The sequence below is a fragment of the Calypte anna genome, chromosome 26, assembly GCF_003957555.1.
Source record: "Calypte anna isolate BGI_N300 chromosome 26, bCalAnn1_v1.p, whole genome shotgun sequence".
NCBI lineage: Eukaryota > Metazoa > Chordata > Aves > Apodiformes > Trochilidae > Calypte > Calypte anna.
In genome coordinates this window covers 3,635,021-3,652,584 of record NC_044271.1, presented here as the reverse complement: position 1 = coordinate 3,652,584, position 17,564 = coordinate 3,635,021, and the positions used below count along the sequence as shown (strand labels likewise).

Here is a 17,564-nt window from a genome sequence, read left to right as displayed (position 1 = left end):
AACCAGGGGGAGGTGAGCTGGGCTTGGAGGCAGGGGGAGGCAGGAGGAGGCATCCCATGGCAATGGCAGCACCCACAGCGGGGTGAAGCCCCCATCCCCACAGAGCAAAGGACAAGGCTCCAACTCCCCAGGCTATCAGAGAGGAAGGTAGAGGGGAGAGGAAACCCCAGAGTTCTCTGCAAGAAGCCCCTTTGGCTGCCCCATGGCTCCCCATGGACCCCAGCAGCACCCCCGGGAGCTGCATCCCCATCTGTCTTCTCCCTCTTTTACTTCAGCATTAAGGCATTTTTCCCTCTTTTTTCCTTCCATACAAGGTGGTATCAAGGCATTCCCAGCCCCTTTGTCTCCTGTCTCCCCAGCTCCCTCCCTTCTGACCCAAACTTTGGGGGTGATGCAGCCCTGGAGAGCCCAGAGGCCCCTGCACCCATCTGGGGGCAACTGGGGGACATCTGGGGGTCACAGTGATGGTGATGCTGCTGCCAGGGGGTTATTTCCCACCCCACCCCCCATATCTGGCTCAGGTTGAGCTGCAGGCAGGGTCTGTTGGTGACATCTGAGGCAGGGGTGGCTGGAGCTGGACCATCATTCCCCCCCCCCAGTTCTGTGCTCCCCAGGGATGCTGGCAGCCCCTGCTCTGCAGTGGGGGCTCTCCCAAGGCTGAAGAGGTAGTGGGAAGGGTTAATTTGAGTTTCTTTGGTTTCTTTTCTTATCAGCATCCCTTGCTCACCCATTGGAACCACACTCCCCGTGACCCTGTCCCTGCCCCTTGGACGTCACCAAGAGGCAAAGGGACAGCAGCAAATTCCAGCAGGGGGGAACAGGACCCGGGGTGGGTGAGATTTATGGGTGACTGCAGGGAGTGATGCTGCTGAGTGCCCCCTTCAGCCACTGCTGCAGCCACCCAGCTCCTCCAGTGCTCTCCAGAGGACGAGGAAGAGGAAGAGAAAGAGGAAGAGGAGGCTGCAGGGAAGGGTGGAAGGAAGGCTCAGCCTCACACATTTTGCAGTGGCCTCAAAAGATGACATCCAGGTTCCTCATTCAGACCACAGAGCAGGAGCAAATCCTTCCCTTGGGGTTCATGGTGATGAAGGGACCCTGACCACCCTCCTTCCAAACCCTTCTCAGGTGGTGCCCAAGGGTGCTGCAGCCCCAGCAGGACCCCCCGTGCAGAGGGACCCCCATGCCCAGAGCTGCTGTTCCCGCAGCACAGGTCTGATTCCCACTTCCATCTCATTGCTGCTCGGGGCTGTTTTCCTGGAGCTGATGCCTTGGCCTGCTCCTTGCTGAGGTGCCCAGAAACCTGGTGACTGGGACGCTCATAAATTTAAAGGCATGTGAACTCTTGCAGAAAAAAACACACATTGGGTTTTTTCCACTCCATGCTCTCCAGACCTTTCCTGGGGACAGCTCAGTAAAAGTGGCTCCTGGTACCCATCCCCGGGGGGTCACAAACACAAATCTTTGCCCTGTAGGACACAGGAAGGGTCTGGCAGGGGCACAGGGTGCACAGGACACAGTTTGGAGCTGCTGCTTCTCCCCTGTGTAACAAACGCTGACTGATCCCAGGACCTCTGCCCCAGGGCTCCCTCTGGCCAAGGACACATCACAAGGTTTTAGGGACACCGAGGGGACCAGGGATCCCCATCAGTGGCTGAGGTGCCATCATGCCAGAGGAAGATCTGATCTGGACCTACCAGCTGGATGGCAACGTCCCCCCAGTGGCACCATGGCCAAGTCCAACCCCTCCCTCATAGAATCCTGGACTTCTTTGGGTGGGAAAGACGCTCCAGGGATGATGGGGACTCCAGCCCTGCCCTGGGCAGCCTGGGCCAGGCCCTGACAACCCTTTCCAGGCAGAAATTCTTCCCCAGCTCCAACCTAAACCTCCCCTGGCACAACTTGAGTTGTGCCAAAAGTTCCTCTTGTCCCATCCCTTGTTCCTTGGGAGCAGAGCCCAACCCCCCCTGGCTCCAACCTCCTCTCAGGGGGCTGCAGGGAGTCAATTGACCAACCTGACCCTCAGCTGGGACAAAAATTGATCAGACAATGCCCTCTGATGGTGGAACTGTCACCTGGTGTGGGCAGTGCTGACCCCCACGGGTCCCACTTCAGCTTGAGCATGGAGAGAAGGTGACAGGGACAGATGGGGACACTGAGGGCAGCAGAAGCTGCAGAGAGGACTCAGCTGGTTCAGCCACAGGCACTGCCTGGCTTGGCTCTCCAGTGCCAGACTGGGCTCAAAGCTGCAGATCCCAGCCTGGATTTGCACCCATGTTTGCAGCACCAGGATCTGTCCCTGAGGGCAGGATCTGGGTCTGACCTCTCCCAGCTGGTGAGGTGACCATGCTGGAGGGTGATGGACAGGGCACTGCTGACCCGGGCTTAATGAGGAGCTTCATCAGCTTGAGAGATCTGTCTGGGCTCCCTGATAACCCCCAGCACCTGACCCCAGCTGTCTCAGAGCTGTAAGGAACCAGGCAGCCTCCAGCTCATGAGTTATGGGGCTGATTCCTCCCCCTCTGGAGAGCCCGTCTGCACCTCTGCCCCTGCCATGGGGAGAGGGGACACTGGTGGCCACCCGTGGCTGCAGGATTCCATCCCCATACAGAAACTGTGCTTGGATGAAGAAGCACCAATGTGCCACGGTGTCAGCGTTGCCATCTGAATTTTTCCCCCAGCCAGAACCATTCTCCAGCTCCAGAAATAAACTTTTCCCCATCCTCCTCCTTGTTGGGTTGCTTCTGGTTTAGCCATCACCAGACATGTTTTATAAGCCTGGTCCTTCTTTTCCAAGCTCAAACCCCTCTTCTCCTCCCATGGTTTGGTGGGATGCTGGATGAACCCACAGCATCCCTGGCAGCCTCTCCCCCAACCCCACTCTGAGGCAATCCCACTACAAGCAGGACAGGAGGGTTTGGGATTGTTTTATTAGGACCAAAGCCCCACAGATGGGCTTGTTTTATTGTCACAGCTAAGGACAGGTTCAGAGAGGCCCATGGCATGGCAGCTGAGGTGCAGGTTCCCCTCCCAGAGCCCTGCCAGGGAGGGGACAGCTCAGCAGGCAGCAGAGGCCATGGCCAGGAGCATCACCATGTGCCACACTCCTGCCCAGCAGCTGCAGCATCCACCTGGGGAAGGAACCAGATCTGAGTCCTGGGGGAGCACGAGTGCTCAGGGATGAGCTGGGAAACCCCTTCCCAGCCATGGCTCTGCAAACCCAACCCAGCTCAGCTCTTCCACCCTCTCCTGACCCACGAAATTCAGGTGCAGCCCTTTAACTCTGTTTTTCCACCCCTATCCCCATTTCCCACCCCTTTCTGCTTCCCCCCAGTGCCTTCCCCTCCTGTGCATCCAACCCCACATCTCTCAGCCCTGCCTGCACCCCGAGGTTCTGCCCACACCTCTGCACCTTGGTCCCCCTGGCCACACCTTCACCTCCCTCCCCCTGCCAAAGGGGCACTTTTGGCTCAGGCTCTGCACCATCCAACCCCCCCCCCCCGAGCACACCTCGAGCTGTGGGATGAGGTGACCCAAGCTGGGGCAGATGACAAAGGCCAATCCATCCCCAGAGACATGACCCCCCCCCTCCCTGCATCCCACAGCCCCATCCCAGACCTACCTTGCTCTTCTTCTTCACCTTTCTGATTTCTCCTGGGGCACTGCAGGAGAGCACAGAACCAACCTGAACTCCCCTCACCTTATTCCCCTTCTGACTCCCAGAAGTGACCCAGGGCACAGCCAAGCCCCTCGTGTGTGCACACCAACGTGCACCTGCACACCAGCCCCATGCACACGTGCTCTGAGCTCTGTGTGTGCACAACCACCACTGCCTGCACCACTGCCACCTTGTCCCCAAGATCTCAGCTTGGGTGACTCCCAGGAGCTTTGTGTCCCCAGAACAATGACAGGTTTGTCCTCCTGCTCTCCAGTCCCAAGACCCCAACCTAAGAACAACACGGAGCTGCTGGAATGAGGAGGCCACAGAGGGGATCCGAGGCCTGGAAACGGGGAGAGAGTTGGGGGTGTTCAGCTTGGAGAAGAGAAAGTTCTGGGGAGACCTTAGAGCACCTTCCAGTGCCTGAAGGGGCTCCAGGAAAGCTGAGGAGGGACTTGAGACAAGGGCCTGGAGGGATGGGATGAGGGGGAAGAATTTCACACTGAAAGAAGGGAGATTGAGATATTGGAAAGAAATTCCTTGGTGTGAGGGTGCTGAGCCCCTGGGTGCCCCCAGAAGCTGTGGCTGCCCCATCCCTGGCAGTGTTGAAGGTTGGATGGGGCTTGGAGCACCCTGGGCTGGGGGAGGTGTCCCTGACCATGGCAGGGGGGGCACTGGGGGGTTTTTAAGATCCCTTCCCAGCCAACCCATTCCCTGAATTCCATGAATCTTTTTTCCATCTCCACCGTGCTGCCTGCATGGCTGCACTGACAGGTTTGCTCAGCCTTGTTGGAAGCCCTGGCACCATGGAGCCCATCACCCTCACCCTGCCAGCAGCACCCAAGGCTCTGCAGGGACAGTGGGTGCCAGGCACCTGCTGGGCAGTGGGGCAAAGCATGTCGTGGGGTGAACGTGTGCTGGGAAGCCAAGGGAGGTGAAATGATAAAAATGAGACGTGTCTAAGGACCTTCCTGAGTGTGCTGGCACAGAGCCCCCCGAGCTCTGCAGCACGTCTGGGGGTGAAGCTGGGCAGTGCCATGGGGAGCTGGGCTGGGCTCTACTGAGGAAGGGAAATGTGAGCTGGGAGCTCGGGCAGCATCCCCAGACATAAATCACAACGACCCAGGTGCAACTGGAGGGGTTCAGCTCAGCCCCAAGGCTCCTGGATGGCTTGGGACACAGTGACCATCCCAGCATCCTGCAGCTCCTCTGCTCCTTTGGCTCTGCAGTTTCTGGTTTCCTCCTCATTTTAAGGAGGGGAGGTGATTCCAAGACTCTTCAAGGCCATAAACCCCAGAAGTCTGAAGCTCCAGCTCCACCCAGCCCCATCACAGACCTGGCCAAACCCCATCCCTGTGAAAGGGGAGCAGGCAAAGGCAGGCAAGGGGACCTGGGTCACTCTTACCTTTCACATCAAGTCTGCAGTTTACTGAAGCTTCCCCCAGGGGGTTGACAGCTTTGCAGGTGTAGACGCCCCCATCGAAAGGGCCGGGCTTGCGGATTTCCAGGGAGCAGATTCCCTGCTCGATCAATGCAATGTATTTGGGGTCTTCCCGAATCTCTACCTGGTTTTTCAGCCAGATGATCTTGGGCTGGAAGGCAATAGGATTTTGTTCATTTGTTTAAAAAAGGGAAGGTAATGAGCAAACCCAACCGGCCCCAAATGCAGCCACCTCCCTCTGCCTTGGCCCTGCCTGGAGCTGGTGGCCGTGGTGGGACTCACAGCCAGAAGTGGTTTGAAGAGCTGCATCTCCCCATCTCCAGCCCTAACGACTGCTCCACGCTCCCTCCCCATTGCAGAAGGAGATAGAACATGGGTGGAATTAACATCAATCTCCCATCTTCATGCAGAAACCCCCCAACCCACCCTGGTTTCACTCAGAGGGCGGCTGCAGCACCCTGACCCCATCTAACCCTGACACCCACCATGACACCCACCCTATCCCAGCACCCCAAGGCACTTTGCAGAAACCCCACTGGTGGCTGCCCCGACGTGGAGGTGATGGTGGCTGTGGAGGAGTCACTGACCTGGGGGAAGCCCCGGACACAGCAGATGAGGTGAGTGCTGTACCCCCGGGTGGTGCTGCGGTCCGTCAAGGGCTGGGTGAACTTCGGAGGCTCCATCAGCTCACGTTGAGTGAGCTTCTCTACCTGGTAGGAAATTTCTAAGAAAATAATTCATTCTAAGCTGAGGCAGAGCTTGGGCTCCTGGTGGTCACAGGGCTTCAGCCCAAGGTACCCCAAAATCCTTCTGCTCCCTCACATGACAGCACCTGACCTGACCTGGGGACCTGCTCCCCAGCCCTGTCCATAAATCCCACCCAGCCCCTGGGGGACAGAGGAGATGCCAGTCTGCAAATCAGCCTCACAGTGCCATGTGCAGCTTATCAGATCCAGGCCAGGAACCTCTCTGGATCTTCTATTCCATCCCCAAAAATCAGTGGACAGAAGCAGAGGATGGAGAAAAGCTCTGCAGCTGGTGGGGATCCCAACTTCTTGTGTGCTGCCAGGGAGCAGGAAGGGAATGGAGGAAGAGCAGGGCTGAAAGCTGCTGGTTTGGAGAGGAACCAGTGCAGGGGGCTGTTCCTCCCCCCTCCTGGCTCCTGCTTCCATCTCACCCCGGGAATGGCCCCACCTCAATCCCTCCCCAAACACAAAAGGAGGTGTAGGAGGGGAACAGAGACCCCTGGACCTGCACAGCCTCAGCCCTGTGCTGTTCATCCCAGCAGCATCACCACAGCACCCAGGGCCTCTTTTTCCCAGCAGCTTCCCCAGCCCTGAGCCACGGCCATCTCCTCACTTGGCTTCTTGATCTCTGCCACCCCGCTGACCGCCGCCTGCTCGCTCATCCCGCAGCTGTTCTCGGCGAAGACGCGGAAGGTGTAGGAGTTCCCGATGATGAGGTCGGAGATGGTGCAGCTGGTGCGGGTGCAGCGATCCAGCACTGTGAACCATTTCTGGGGGGAAAGAAAGAAAAAGAGTGGTGAGGAAAGACAGGCAGGTTGTCAAAAAAAAAAAAAACTATGGAAAAGGCGTAGGGGGACAGAGGGCTGTGTGTCCCCCCCACGGCCCATCCCCAGAACATGGGAGACCCAAGAGTCTCCAGACTCACCCCACTCTTCTTGTCTGACTTCTGCACCAGGTAGCCCTTGATATCAGAGTTCCCGTTGTCTGCTGGGGGGGACCACTCCAGGGCCACATTAAAGGCCCATACATCCACCAGTTTCAGGTTCTGGGGGGGCCCCGGAGGCTCTGCAAACACAAACTCTCACAGGGTGACCTCCTGATTTGCTTCTCCCAAAATCTCTTCCTTGGCAATCCCTGGAACCTCGCTCCTAATCTCTCATCTCTTGAGGGATGAGAAAGTACAAGGGGCATGGGCTGGCAGAACTCTGCATCCTCACCCAGAGGAGTTCACCACCATGATGTTGGAAAAGATCCCACTGGAAGAGGGATCCCGGAGCCCCTTGCCTTGTGGCTGGCCCTGTCCCATCCCTTCAAGATCCCTACAAGAGCTACCCCCAACCAAGGGGCAGAAATGACCCTCAGAGCATCCCTGTAGCCTTACCAATGACCTGGATGTCCAGGATTGCCTTGTCCTCTGCTCCATTTATCCTCACAGACAGCTCGTACTTCCCTGAGTCCCCACGCTGAGCCTCACGGATGAAGAAGATGGTGTCCTTCTGGGAGTTCCTGGTGTTGACACGGCTGGTGTTCAGGGGTTGGCCATTCTTGGTCCAGATCACCTCTGGCTGGGGTTTTCCCTGGAGCAACCCGCAGAGGCAGGTTAGGAGCCTCTCCAGCGCCCGGTCCCAAGGGGTCCTGCTGGGAAGGATGGGTGGGCAGAGCCACCCCGCTTTGTCCAGGCAGCAGGGACCTGGATTCAGCCTCTGCCATCAGGCAGTCCCCAGGGGAGAAACCATGGCTAAGACCTGCCAGCCCCCTGGTGGGAACCCATCAGGCTCCAGGGAAGATGCTGGTCCCCAAGGTCCCCTGGAGGAAGCCCAACTTCACTTGCCCAGGGCATTGCAGGCAGAGCGATTCCTGCTGCCCAGGCACTGAGCCCAAGTCCAGGCTGAGCAGTGAGGACTGAATTCAGCATCCAGGGCCAATCCATGGCTGGAACATGGCTGGAACATGGCTGGAACATGGCTAGGACATGGCTGGGACATGGCTGGGACATGGCTGGGACATGGCCAGAACAGGCTCCCAACTGCCCATGAGGTCTGGCATGGACGTGTCCCTCACCTCAGGGGCAACTTTCTGCTCCTCACTCCCCCTTGGCCAGGATGTTCCAGAGCTGGTTTTCTCCATCCCAGATGCCATGGTGGAGATGCTTTGGGGATGGCCCAGACAGTATCTGATAGATCAGTTGAGTTGATGGGCCACCAGCTTGGCCCATCAGGGTCAGCATCCTCCCATCACACAGCTCTGGGGGTGCCCTACTCTCCCTGAGACCACCAGGGTGCTGTGGGGGCCTGGGCTCTGTGACTAGATCCTTGCCACGCAGAACAGAGCTCATGTGCTGACACAGCAGCAAGGACTTAGCCCATGGCCGGGTGTCTTTGGGGTTTTCTCATTGCCAACACCACCACCAAAGACACAGCAGGAGAAAAATAGGAGTTAGGAAGAAATGGGAGAGAAGTTCCCACCCCACCTCATACCCTTAGCCCACGAGACAGAGAGACCAGGTCAAGCCATCCCACAGCTGGTCCCACACATGTCGTGGTGGCTAGAAAAGTCACTGGAGTGAAGAGGCCTGGAGGATTAAACCCCAGAGTGGTCACTTACCAGGAAAGGGATCATGATGTTCACAGCATCCCCAACGTGCCTGAAATACGTCTGCCGCAGGTGCCGGGGCATGCGGATCTTGGGCAGCTCTGGGGACCACAAAGTCATCCCGTGGGACCACAGGAATAACAGCCCCCACCTGGCTGACCTCCCCTGCCTGCCCATCAGGAAATCCCACCCAGAATCCCACCCCTTTCATCTCCTCCCCCAATGCCCAGGGTATCTCCATCCTTCAGACACCAACCCATGGACCATTCGCATCCCTCATCACACCCAGCACACCCCACACTGCAGTGGGAACAGCATCTCCCAGTTAGGAAATGTTCCTCCCTTAGCTCAGGAAGCAGACAAGAGGCACACAGCCCAGCTTCCAGCAAGGAGCAGCCTCACCAGACCTCCACCTTGGCTCTCAGATGGAGCCCATCAAGACACCAAGGTGGACACATGGATCCTCCCAGCAAAGCTGTGAAAGCCCCAAGCTTAAACCCACAGCTGATATCTCCAAGGGAACAACATAACAAAGATAATTAAAAAAAAAACCAAACCCTGGAGAATGCTGCTGGGGCTTGTGTCTCCTTCCCCAGGGTGAAAATAGCAGCCATGAAACCCTACTCGGTGATCCTGCTGGAGAGGCACCGGGTGTACGTGAGCCCCTGGGGAAGGAGCTGGGTGTCTCTGCCCAGATTAAACGTGTTGGAGCTTATCTTTGGAGAAGGGGCACGGCCAGAATTAAACCAGGACTGAAGGATGGTGAAACAGCTGTGAGAGGGAAGGGCGGGTGGTGGGCTGGGGAGATGAGGGGGGTCCCAGATGGCCCCTCCGACAGCTGAGCTGCTCTCCCCTCTGTCTGCTCCAGGATCCAGGCACTTGGGCTCATCCATCTCTGCACGGGGCAGAGAAACCTGACCTCCAGGGAGGAATGTTAATTCATGGGGGTTCTCCCCAGCTCACGCCTGCCTTGCTCAGACAGAGGTTGGTGGCCCAGGTGACCTCCTGCTAAGGGCAGGAAGGGATTCTCCCTGCCCCAGCTCCCTGCAGACTCTGACTCCCACTCCTGAATCTTCATCTGGTTTCTCCTCATCTCTCCACTCCCCAAGCCCACTCGTCCCACCTGTTTTTAAGCTCTCCACCATCTGTATTGCTGCTATTTAAAATCCCTTGTGATGCTATAAATGAACTGGGCAGAGGTATGAAATGCAGTCCCCAGGAAAATGTGAAGCCCAGAAGGTGACAGATGGGGCAGGGAGAAGTGGGCTTGGGTACCCAAACCCTGCCAGGGCTGGGTTGATTTGTTCCTCTGCAGAGCCAGGCAGCCTGCACTGGGCTGCATTTCCAATGCAATGTGGGACAGGCAAATGCTCTTTGCTGGTGAAGAGTTTCAGTTGGCAACAAAGAAAAGAGAGGAGAAAAAAACTCCATGGAAGTGGAGCAACAGAGCAGGTTGTGCATGGGTCTTGCAGCTCTTTGGGTTTTACACCTCTCATGTGGTTGGGACAAAGCCCAGGAGGTTCCAGCCAGTGGGTGAAGCACTGGAAGTGGGAAACATGAGCTGTCTGTTTGGCATCTCCTGCCAGTCCCCCCTGCCTCAGTTTCCCCCATCCCACAGGGATCATGGGATGCCTTGGAGACCTGGAGGTGAACCCACCAGCCACTAAGCCACGTTCACCTCCTCCAAGCAGACTGAAAGGATGGACCCTGACAGACCCTTTCCAGATGCCTTCTCCAAGCCTTTTCCTATGAAAAGCTGGTGGTTCCTGAAATAGCTTTTGTTGTTGTAATTATTATTATTAGTGTTATTAGTATTATTACTATTAATTTTAAGCAGCTGAGAAATATATTTTCTTTGACTAGCAGGAAAACTCGTGTATTTGTAATTCCTTGTAAAGGCAAAAGGACTCTGCACTTGCTGTCTGAGAAGTGAAAGCAGCCTAGAAGTGGCAGCTGAGCCCCAGCACATCCCAAGCACCCCGGGAGGAATCTGAGTCCTGCTGAGCATGGCAGAGGTCACTCATTAGTGAGTTCTCCCTGATTAAAGTTCCCATGCTCCAGCCTGTCAGCTCCTGACTTCCCAGGAAACTGGGGGAGCAGAGTGTCCAGGTGGGGTTTGAATGTCTCCAGAGATGGAGACTCCAACACCTCTGGGCAGCTGTGGCAGTGCTCTGACACCTCACAGTAAAGAAGTTTCCCCTCACCTTTAGATGGAATTTCTGTGTTCGTGTTTGGTGCTGTCCCTGGGCACCACTGAGAAAAGACTGGACCCAACCTCCTGACCCTTGCAGTATTTATGTGTTGGTGAGATCTCCCCTCAGCCTTCTCCAGCCTAAAACCACCCCAGTCCCCAACCTTTCCTCATTTAGAGAGATGTCCCTGTCCCCCAAACACCTTCGTGGTCCTTTGTAGCCTTCACCATCTACAAGATCACAGAATCACAGAGTGTCAGCTGGGAAGGGACCTCAGGGATCCTCTGCTCCAACCCTTCTGATGTTATTGTTGATCTGAGATGTCTCAGCACCCATCGAGCTGAGAGTTAAAACTTCCCAAAGTGGGGGAATCCACCCCTTCCCCTGGAGACCATTCCAATCTCTGACTGTCCTCATGGGGAGAAAGTTTCCTCTTGTGTCTGATCAGAATCTCCCCAGGATCAACTTGTGCCCATTCCCCTGGTCCTGTCCAGGGGACTCCTTGGGAATCAGGAGTCTCCATCTGCTCTGCAGCCCCCTGGAACATCACAATAAGGTCAGTGTCCTGAGGTTGGGAGGCTGCTCCAGCCCAGCCCAAGGGAACAGGACACCCCTGGTGTGAATAACATCTCGGTCAAAGTCTGGATTGTGACATCTGAGAGGGCAGGAGCTGCTCTGGCTGCAGGGGAGGACTCTGATTTCTTTGTCCTGCTGACAAAGCCCGAGGGAATGAGGAGCAGCCCAGGGGAATGAGGAGCAGCCCAGGGGAATGAGGAGCAGCCCGGACTTACGGAGGATCTCTTGGATGAGGACGGGCTGCTCCAGGGTGGTGGGGACACTGGCACCATGGGCAGAGACAGCTTTCACCCGGACATGGATCTTCTCACCAGGGCTGAGGTCCTTGATGGTGTAACGGGTGGAAAGGAAAGGTTCCTCATTCACAGCTTTCCAGTCTGTACCTACAGGGGAGGCAGCAGACACGTCAGGAGTGGGGCAGACAGACAGACAGACAGACAGACACCCCAGCCTGCAGGGACAAACCACAGAGGGGGAAGCCCAGTGGCACAGGACCCTCCCTGGCAAAGGGTGAATGGTTTGGGGCAGCAGCAGCAGCAAAGAGGGGAGTTTGGCCACTCCAGGCTGCCAAGGACACCGGGGTATGAAATGCTGGCAGGAGCTCAGCTGCTGAGCAGGAGGTTATTGGCAAGCAGGAAAAAAGGCAGAAAGCCAGCAAACATGGGGCCTGCTGACCTTCCAGGTGCATTTCTGGAGCCAGTAATGATCTTTTGACCACTCTGCAGCCCATCTTCTCTTCTTACTGACCCAGGATAACTCCTTGTGGCTCACCATGTTGCCCAGCACCTTCTCCATATCAGGCAGGATCTGCCCATCACCTCCCACCAGACCTCTCCACCTGCTCTGCCTGCCTGGAAGGAGCAGCTCAAGCTCACCCCACAGCCAAGGTGCAGAAGCCCTCTCAGCATCCACCCAACACAGGCCCACAAGGTGCCAAACCCCTGGAGAGGTTTCACAGACTTGTCCTGGTCCCCTGGGGTCTGAGTGTCCCAGGTGGGTAACCACAGCAGTCCAAATCTGTCTGGATGAATGACCAGAGCTCTCCTGTCATCCATTCAAGCCCAAAATAAGCCAGGAGAGCATCCAAAATTGTGACCTTTGGGTGGCTGTCAGCCAGCATCCTCCAGGAGTGGCTGCATCTTTCCTTGTGCCACGCAAAGGGTCTCACACATCCCATGGTTACCTCCCCAAGCCCCAGCAGACCAATGATGAAAGCTTCCCACAGCCAAGCCTGTGTCAGTCATGCCTGATACAACCTAAACAGGCGAGGAGCACAGATCAAGTTGCCCATGGGCCACTTGAGCCTCCCAAACCACTCCAGCCTCATGCAGCACCCAACCCACCAGCCCCAGCCTCCCCTTGCAGACCCCCCCAGCCATGCAGATCATTCCCTCCACCCCAAAGCCAAGCAGGGCTTCAAGAGAGGCCCCAAAACACAAATCTCATCCCCCTACCCCATCCCACCAACCAGCAATGCAACTGGAGAGCCCCAGATAACCACTGCCCCCCCCCAAACACCACAGCTCCTGCCAGGATCAGCCTCATCTCACTTGGGCAGGGATTGCCCCTCATGCACTGCCAGATCTTCCCCTCTCTCATTCCCACCCCTATTCCTCTGCACTTGGTTTGGGGCAAATACAAAAGAATTGCATCTTCTTCCTCATTATCCCAGCCCCGGGGCTCTGCTGAGATCATCTGCAGAGGGTCTGGTGGCCTCTCCTCCCCCTCTCACTGGCCATGGCAGTGACATTAACCCTGACCCAGCCCCTCTCACCCTCCACAGACACCACCACCTCCCAAAGCCACTGGAGAGCCCCTTTCCCCCATGGGGGGAAAAAAAAAAAAAAAGAAAAGAACATTAAAACTGAACCCATTTGGGCAAAGGAAGGGAAGTGGTGCCCAGAGCACCATGCTGCCAGGTTCTGCCCAGCTCCATCCCACAGCTCCACACCCCACTCCATGCTCACAGGGCAGGGAAGCCCAAGCCTACTTCCATCTTTGCAGATTTCCACCACGTATCCATCCAGGACTGCCCGGCCTGTCTGCTCAGGGGGTTTCCAGATCAGCTTCACTGAGTTCTCACTCACTTCTTCCACAGCCAGGGACAGGGGGGAGCTGGGGGGCTCTGTAACAAACCCACAGAGGTGAGGACAAGTTCCTGACTACCAGGGCTGCTGGGGGGCAACCACCCGACCTCCGTGTTGCTCTGCAGCTTTCCCCCTCCTCCCGATCCCCAGATCTATCCCAGTGCAAAAATATCCCTGATGACTCCATCCCTGCCTCCCTTCACCCCAGCAGCCCCACGTTCCCCTTCCCTCCCCACTCCAGGCCCATCCTCACCTGCCTTGGGTTTCTCAGGTTCTGGTTCAGGAGCTGGAGGACCCTCTGCAGGGGTTGGGGTCTCTTCTGCTGTGGGGGCTGGAGAGGACTCATCTGTGGGGGCTGGGGGCTGCTCTGATGCTGGGGGCTGCTCAGCACTCGGGGCTTCTTCAGCACCTGGAGCTGGTGCTGGTTCTTCCCCTGGACTGGGTGCTGTCTCCTTCTTTGGACCTTCTGGAGCTGGGTCCGGGGCAGGAGAAGCATCTTTCCCGGTCATTGCTGGGGGCTGGGGAAGAAGATGGGGTCTTTTTGAGGTCTCTGCTCCTGACTTTCCTCTCTGTTTTGGGGTCCTCACTCCAGACCAAAGGTCTCACCTCCAGATTTGGGCTCTTGGCTCGGGAGCTGAGGTCCCTGCTCCTCACCAGACGTCTCCACTCTGGATGGACAGGCTGCTCTGGGAGGGGGGAACCAGATCACTGAGCCAGAACAGGGGCTGGGAGATTTTTATAGGCTTTGGCTGGCACTTGTCACCTCCCTGCAAACCAATCCTCCTGCGCAGGCGGGGATGGCCAGGAATAGCCACCCAGGACCTGCACATTCAGCAGCACGCCCCTACCCCCTCCTATGGGGCTGCAGCACATGGCTCTGGGCCCCCCAGCAGCCCCCCCGGGCTTGGATGGGACTGGGCAGGCCAGGGTCAGGTCACCTTTCTGTGGGGACATGGCTCCTGTCCCCAGCACCAACACCTCTCCAGCTGAGGGCTTCCCAACCCCCCCACTGCCATCTCCCCAGACACCCCACAACCCCCCCACTGGCCCTGCACCCCACATTCCTCCCCAGCCCCTGCGTTAACACCTGAACCCCCCACCCCTCTTATTCCTCCAATAGCCTCCCCCAAAACCCCACTGCTCCCCCAGGTCCATCCCCAGCCTTTCCCCCACCCCAGTCCCAGAAATGGTTGAGGTTGGAAGGAAACCCTTGGGATCACCTGGACCAGCCCAGCTGTCCCTACCCCTGACACCTCCTCCTGGAGCAGATGAGTCCCTGTCCTGCAGCTTCTGCCCTCCCAGACAACCAGGACCCATTGCATCTGCTCACCCCCCCTTCTGTCACCCCCCAAACACAGCCTCACCCCAAAGCCCCCACAGACCCAGCAGTCCCAGAGGGCAGAACCCCCTCACTCATTCCCCTGTCCCTGTGTCCCTCCCGTGCCACACCACACACGAGATGCTCCTGGAGATGTCACCAGAGCCTCTGGGCTCATCCCTCAGGCTCTCTCTCAGTGTTTTTTACCCCTCTGCTCCTTCCCTGGGGTTGCAGCTCTGGCTCCCCTGGGCACAGCTCCAAAGGTTCTCAGTTTCATGGTCCCCAGGAAACTCCTCCAAATGGAGATGTCAGGATCAAGATGCATCTCTGAGAGAGCCAGAGCACGGAGCTATGTACTCTGACAAGGCCAGAAAATCTGAGCCCTGCTAACGAGGGGGTGATTTTCCAGGTGGAGGGAGCTGAGGTCACCCAGGAAGGGGAGGAAGAAACAGCAAAACCCCAATGGCCAGGCTGCTCTTTACAGGGATCTCTCCAAAAAAAGAGTCTGAGGGACACATCCCAGCAGGAGCAGGAACCATGGACCTGGTGGGAAGAGGGAAAGGAGGCCAGGACAGCAGTGCTGAGGCTTTGGTCCATCAGGGTGTCAGGGGGATGCTGGGCTTGGGCTCAGCTGCAGGCCAGAAACAACAACGATGGGCACAACGTGAGGCCCCTGCCCATGGAGTTCTGCAGGGCCAGACAGAGATGTGCAAGTGTCCATCTGCAGAAAGAGCAGGAGCCACTGCACCTCCTGCCAGCACTGCTCCTCCTGTAAGCTGAGAAGAAAGCTCATCAAGGCCACCAGCTTTACAAGTCACATGGGGATCAGGTAACAGGAGTGCAAACATGGTCCCCCCAGGCTCCAATCCTGCCCAGGGGCAGCAGCCTGGTAGCAGGAACCTCCTGCTCCAGGGAAGGATAATTTTTCCCCCCCGGTTATTTCAGAAGCAGTGTTTGCAGCAGGACAACTGTCAGGACACCACGAGATGGTATCACTACCCCAGGGAGGGCAGGTCTCCTCCACAGCCATGTGGCAATCCAGATGTTCCTCGATTACTGCCCCAGCCAGGAGGAATGTGAGTAACAAAGACTCCTCCATCCCCAAAATACTTCTGGGATGCCTGAAGGATGAGCTCCAGGAGGCTGACATGGGGCTCCTGGATGTTTGTGCTGCCTGCAGGACATGGACACATCCTGGCAGTCCCTCTTGGGACTGGATGGACCTTGCCAAGTGGGTCATGTACCAGAAAATTTTCTGAAGCTACTTTGGCAAAGGAGAACAGAGCCCTGGTCCCCAGCACAAGGAGGAGGCAGAGGAGGGGCTGCAGAAATTGTCCTCATGTCCCTTTGGCTGGGTCTGGCACCCAGAGGGGATGATCAGACCAGCTCTGGATTCTCCATACATTGACCCACAGGGATTTCATAGAATCCTATTATTTAATCCCAGACTGGTTTGGGTTGGAAGAGATCATAGAATCACAGAATCCTTGGGGTTGGAAGGGACCTCGAAAGATCATCTAGTCCAACCCCCCCTGCCAGAGCAGGGCCACCTAGAGCACTTCGCATAGGAACGTGTCCAGGTGGGTTTTGAATGTCTCCAGTGAAGGAGACTCCACGACCCCCCTGGGCAGCCTGTTCCAGGGCTCTGTCACCCTTACAGGAAAACAATTCCTCCGGATATTCAACTTGAACCTCCTGTGCTCCAATTTACTCCCATTACCCCTTGTCCTATCACTGGTCACCACTGAGAAGAGCCTAACTCCATCTCCCTGACACTCACCCCTTACATATTTGAACACATTCATGAGGTCACCCCTCAGTCTCCTTTTCTCCAAACTAAAGAGACCCAGCTCCCTCAGCCTTTCCTCATCAGGGAGATGTTCCACTCCCTTCATCATCTTAGTAGCTCTGCGCTGGACTCTTTCAAGCACTTCCCTGTCCTTCTTGAACTGAGGGGCCCAGAACTAGACACAATACTCCAGGTGCGGCCTCACCAATGCAGAATAGAGGGGGAGGAGAACCTCTCTTGACCTACTAACCACACCCTTTCTAATGCACCCCAGGATGCCATTGGCCTTCTTGGCCACAAGGGCACATTGCTGGCTCATGGTCATCTTCTTGTCAACCAGGACCCCCAGGTCTCTTTCACCTACACTGCTCCCCAGCAGGTCAGCCCCCAACCTATACTGGGACATTGTAGAGAAACAAGATAAACCAGGTGCCTCGAATTGCCAGTGAGTGGGTGTGAGTCCACCTGTGCCTGATTAGGACAGGCCCCTATTGGGCATGAGCAAGATCAGGGGGCCAATAAAGGTGGGACACACACCCACAGAAGGAACCTCAGCTCACTCTGGTGTGAGGCATGGAGAGGCCAGCAGCTTGTCGAGCCTCTGGAGCAAGAAAGGCTCTTCCTGCTACACTTCTACCCTGGAAGCGCTGTGTGGTGGCTGGAGTCCTGGAAGAGACCAGCAGCTCGTCGAGCCTCAGGAGCAAGAATGGCTCCTCCCGCTACAGGACATCGTGTTGTTCTTCCCCAAATGCAAAACTCTACACTTCGCCTTGTTGAACTTCATCATGTTTCTCCCTGCCCAACTCTCCAGCCTGTCTAAGTCTCTCTGAATGGCAGCACGGCCTTCTGGTGTGTCAGCCACTCCTCCCAGCTTAGTGTCATCAGCAAACTTGCTGAGGGTACACTCTATACCCTCATCCAAGTCGTTGATGAAGATATTAAACAACACCGGTCCCAGTACCGACCCCTGAGGGACTCCACTAGTCACACACCTCCAACCAGATTCTGCCCCATTGACTACAACTCTCTGACTCCTTCCTTTCAACCAGTTCCTGATCCACCTCACTACCTGATCACCAAACCCATACTTGATCAACTTATCTACAAGGATGCTGTGAGAGACGGTGTCAAATGCTTTACTGAAATCAAGATAAACCACATCTACTGC

At 56.7% G+C, this 17,564-nt stretch overlaps 1 protein-coding gene across 1 annotated transcript; it reads right to left on the bottom strand.

The window, feature by feature from the left end:
* Positions 1-2,907: 2,907 nt before the first annotated feature.
* MYBPH (myosin binding protein H) lies at positions 2,908-14,005 on the bottom strand. The gene is made up of 12 exons (XM_008499509.2): positions 13,896-14,005; positions 13,543-13,807; positions 13,193-13,327; positions 11,418-11,585; positions 8,447-8,535; positions 7,224-7,419; positions 6,768-6,907; positions 6,456-6,612; positions 5,684-5,820; positions 5,061-5,247; positions 3,620-3,659; positions 2,908-3,128 (listed from the first exon to the last, which is right to left on the bottom strand). Exons 2-11 carry the CDS (start codon positions 13,796-13,798, stop codon positions 3,634-3,636), a joined length of 1,491 nt encoding a protein of 496 aa, XP_008497731.1. The 5' UTR covers positions 13,799-13,807; positions 13,896-14,005; the 3' UTR covers positions 2,908-3,128; positions 3,620-3,633.
* Positions 14,006-17,564: the final 3,559 nt, after the last annotated feature.

Excerpts from the sequence above, each read along its gene's own strand:
- MYBPH (XM_008499509.2), bottom strand. The coding sequence starts at position 13,798 with ATGACCGGGAAAGATGCTTCTCCTGCCCCGGACCCAGCTCCAGAAGGT. Across the intron at positions 6,908-7,223 it reads CCTGGACATCCAGGTCATTG|AGCCTCCGGGGCCCCCCCAG; the intron begins GTAAGGCTACAG and ends TTGTGTTTGCAG. Across the intron at positions 3,660-5,060 it reads CTGCAGACTTGATGTGAAAG|TGCCCCAGGAGAAATCAGAA; the intron begins GTAAGAGTGACC and ends GCTCTCCTGCAG.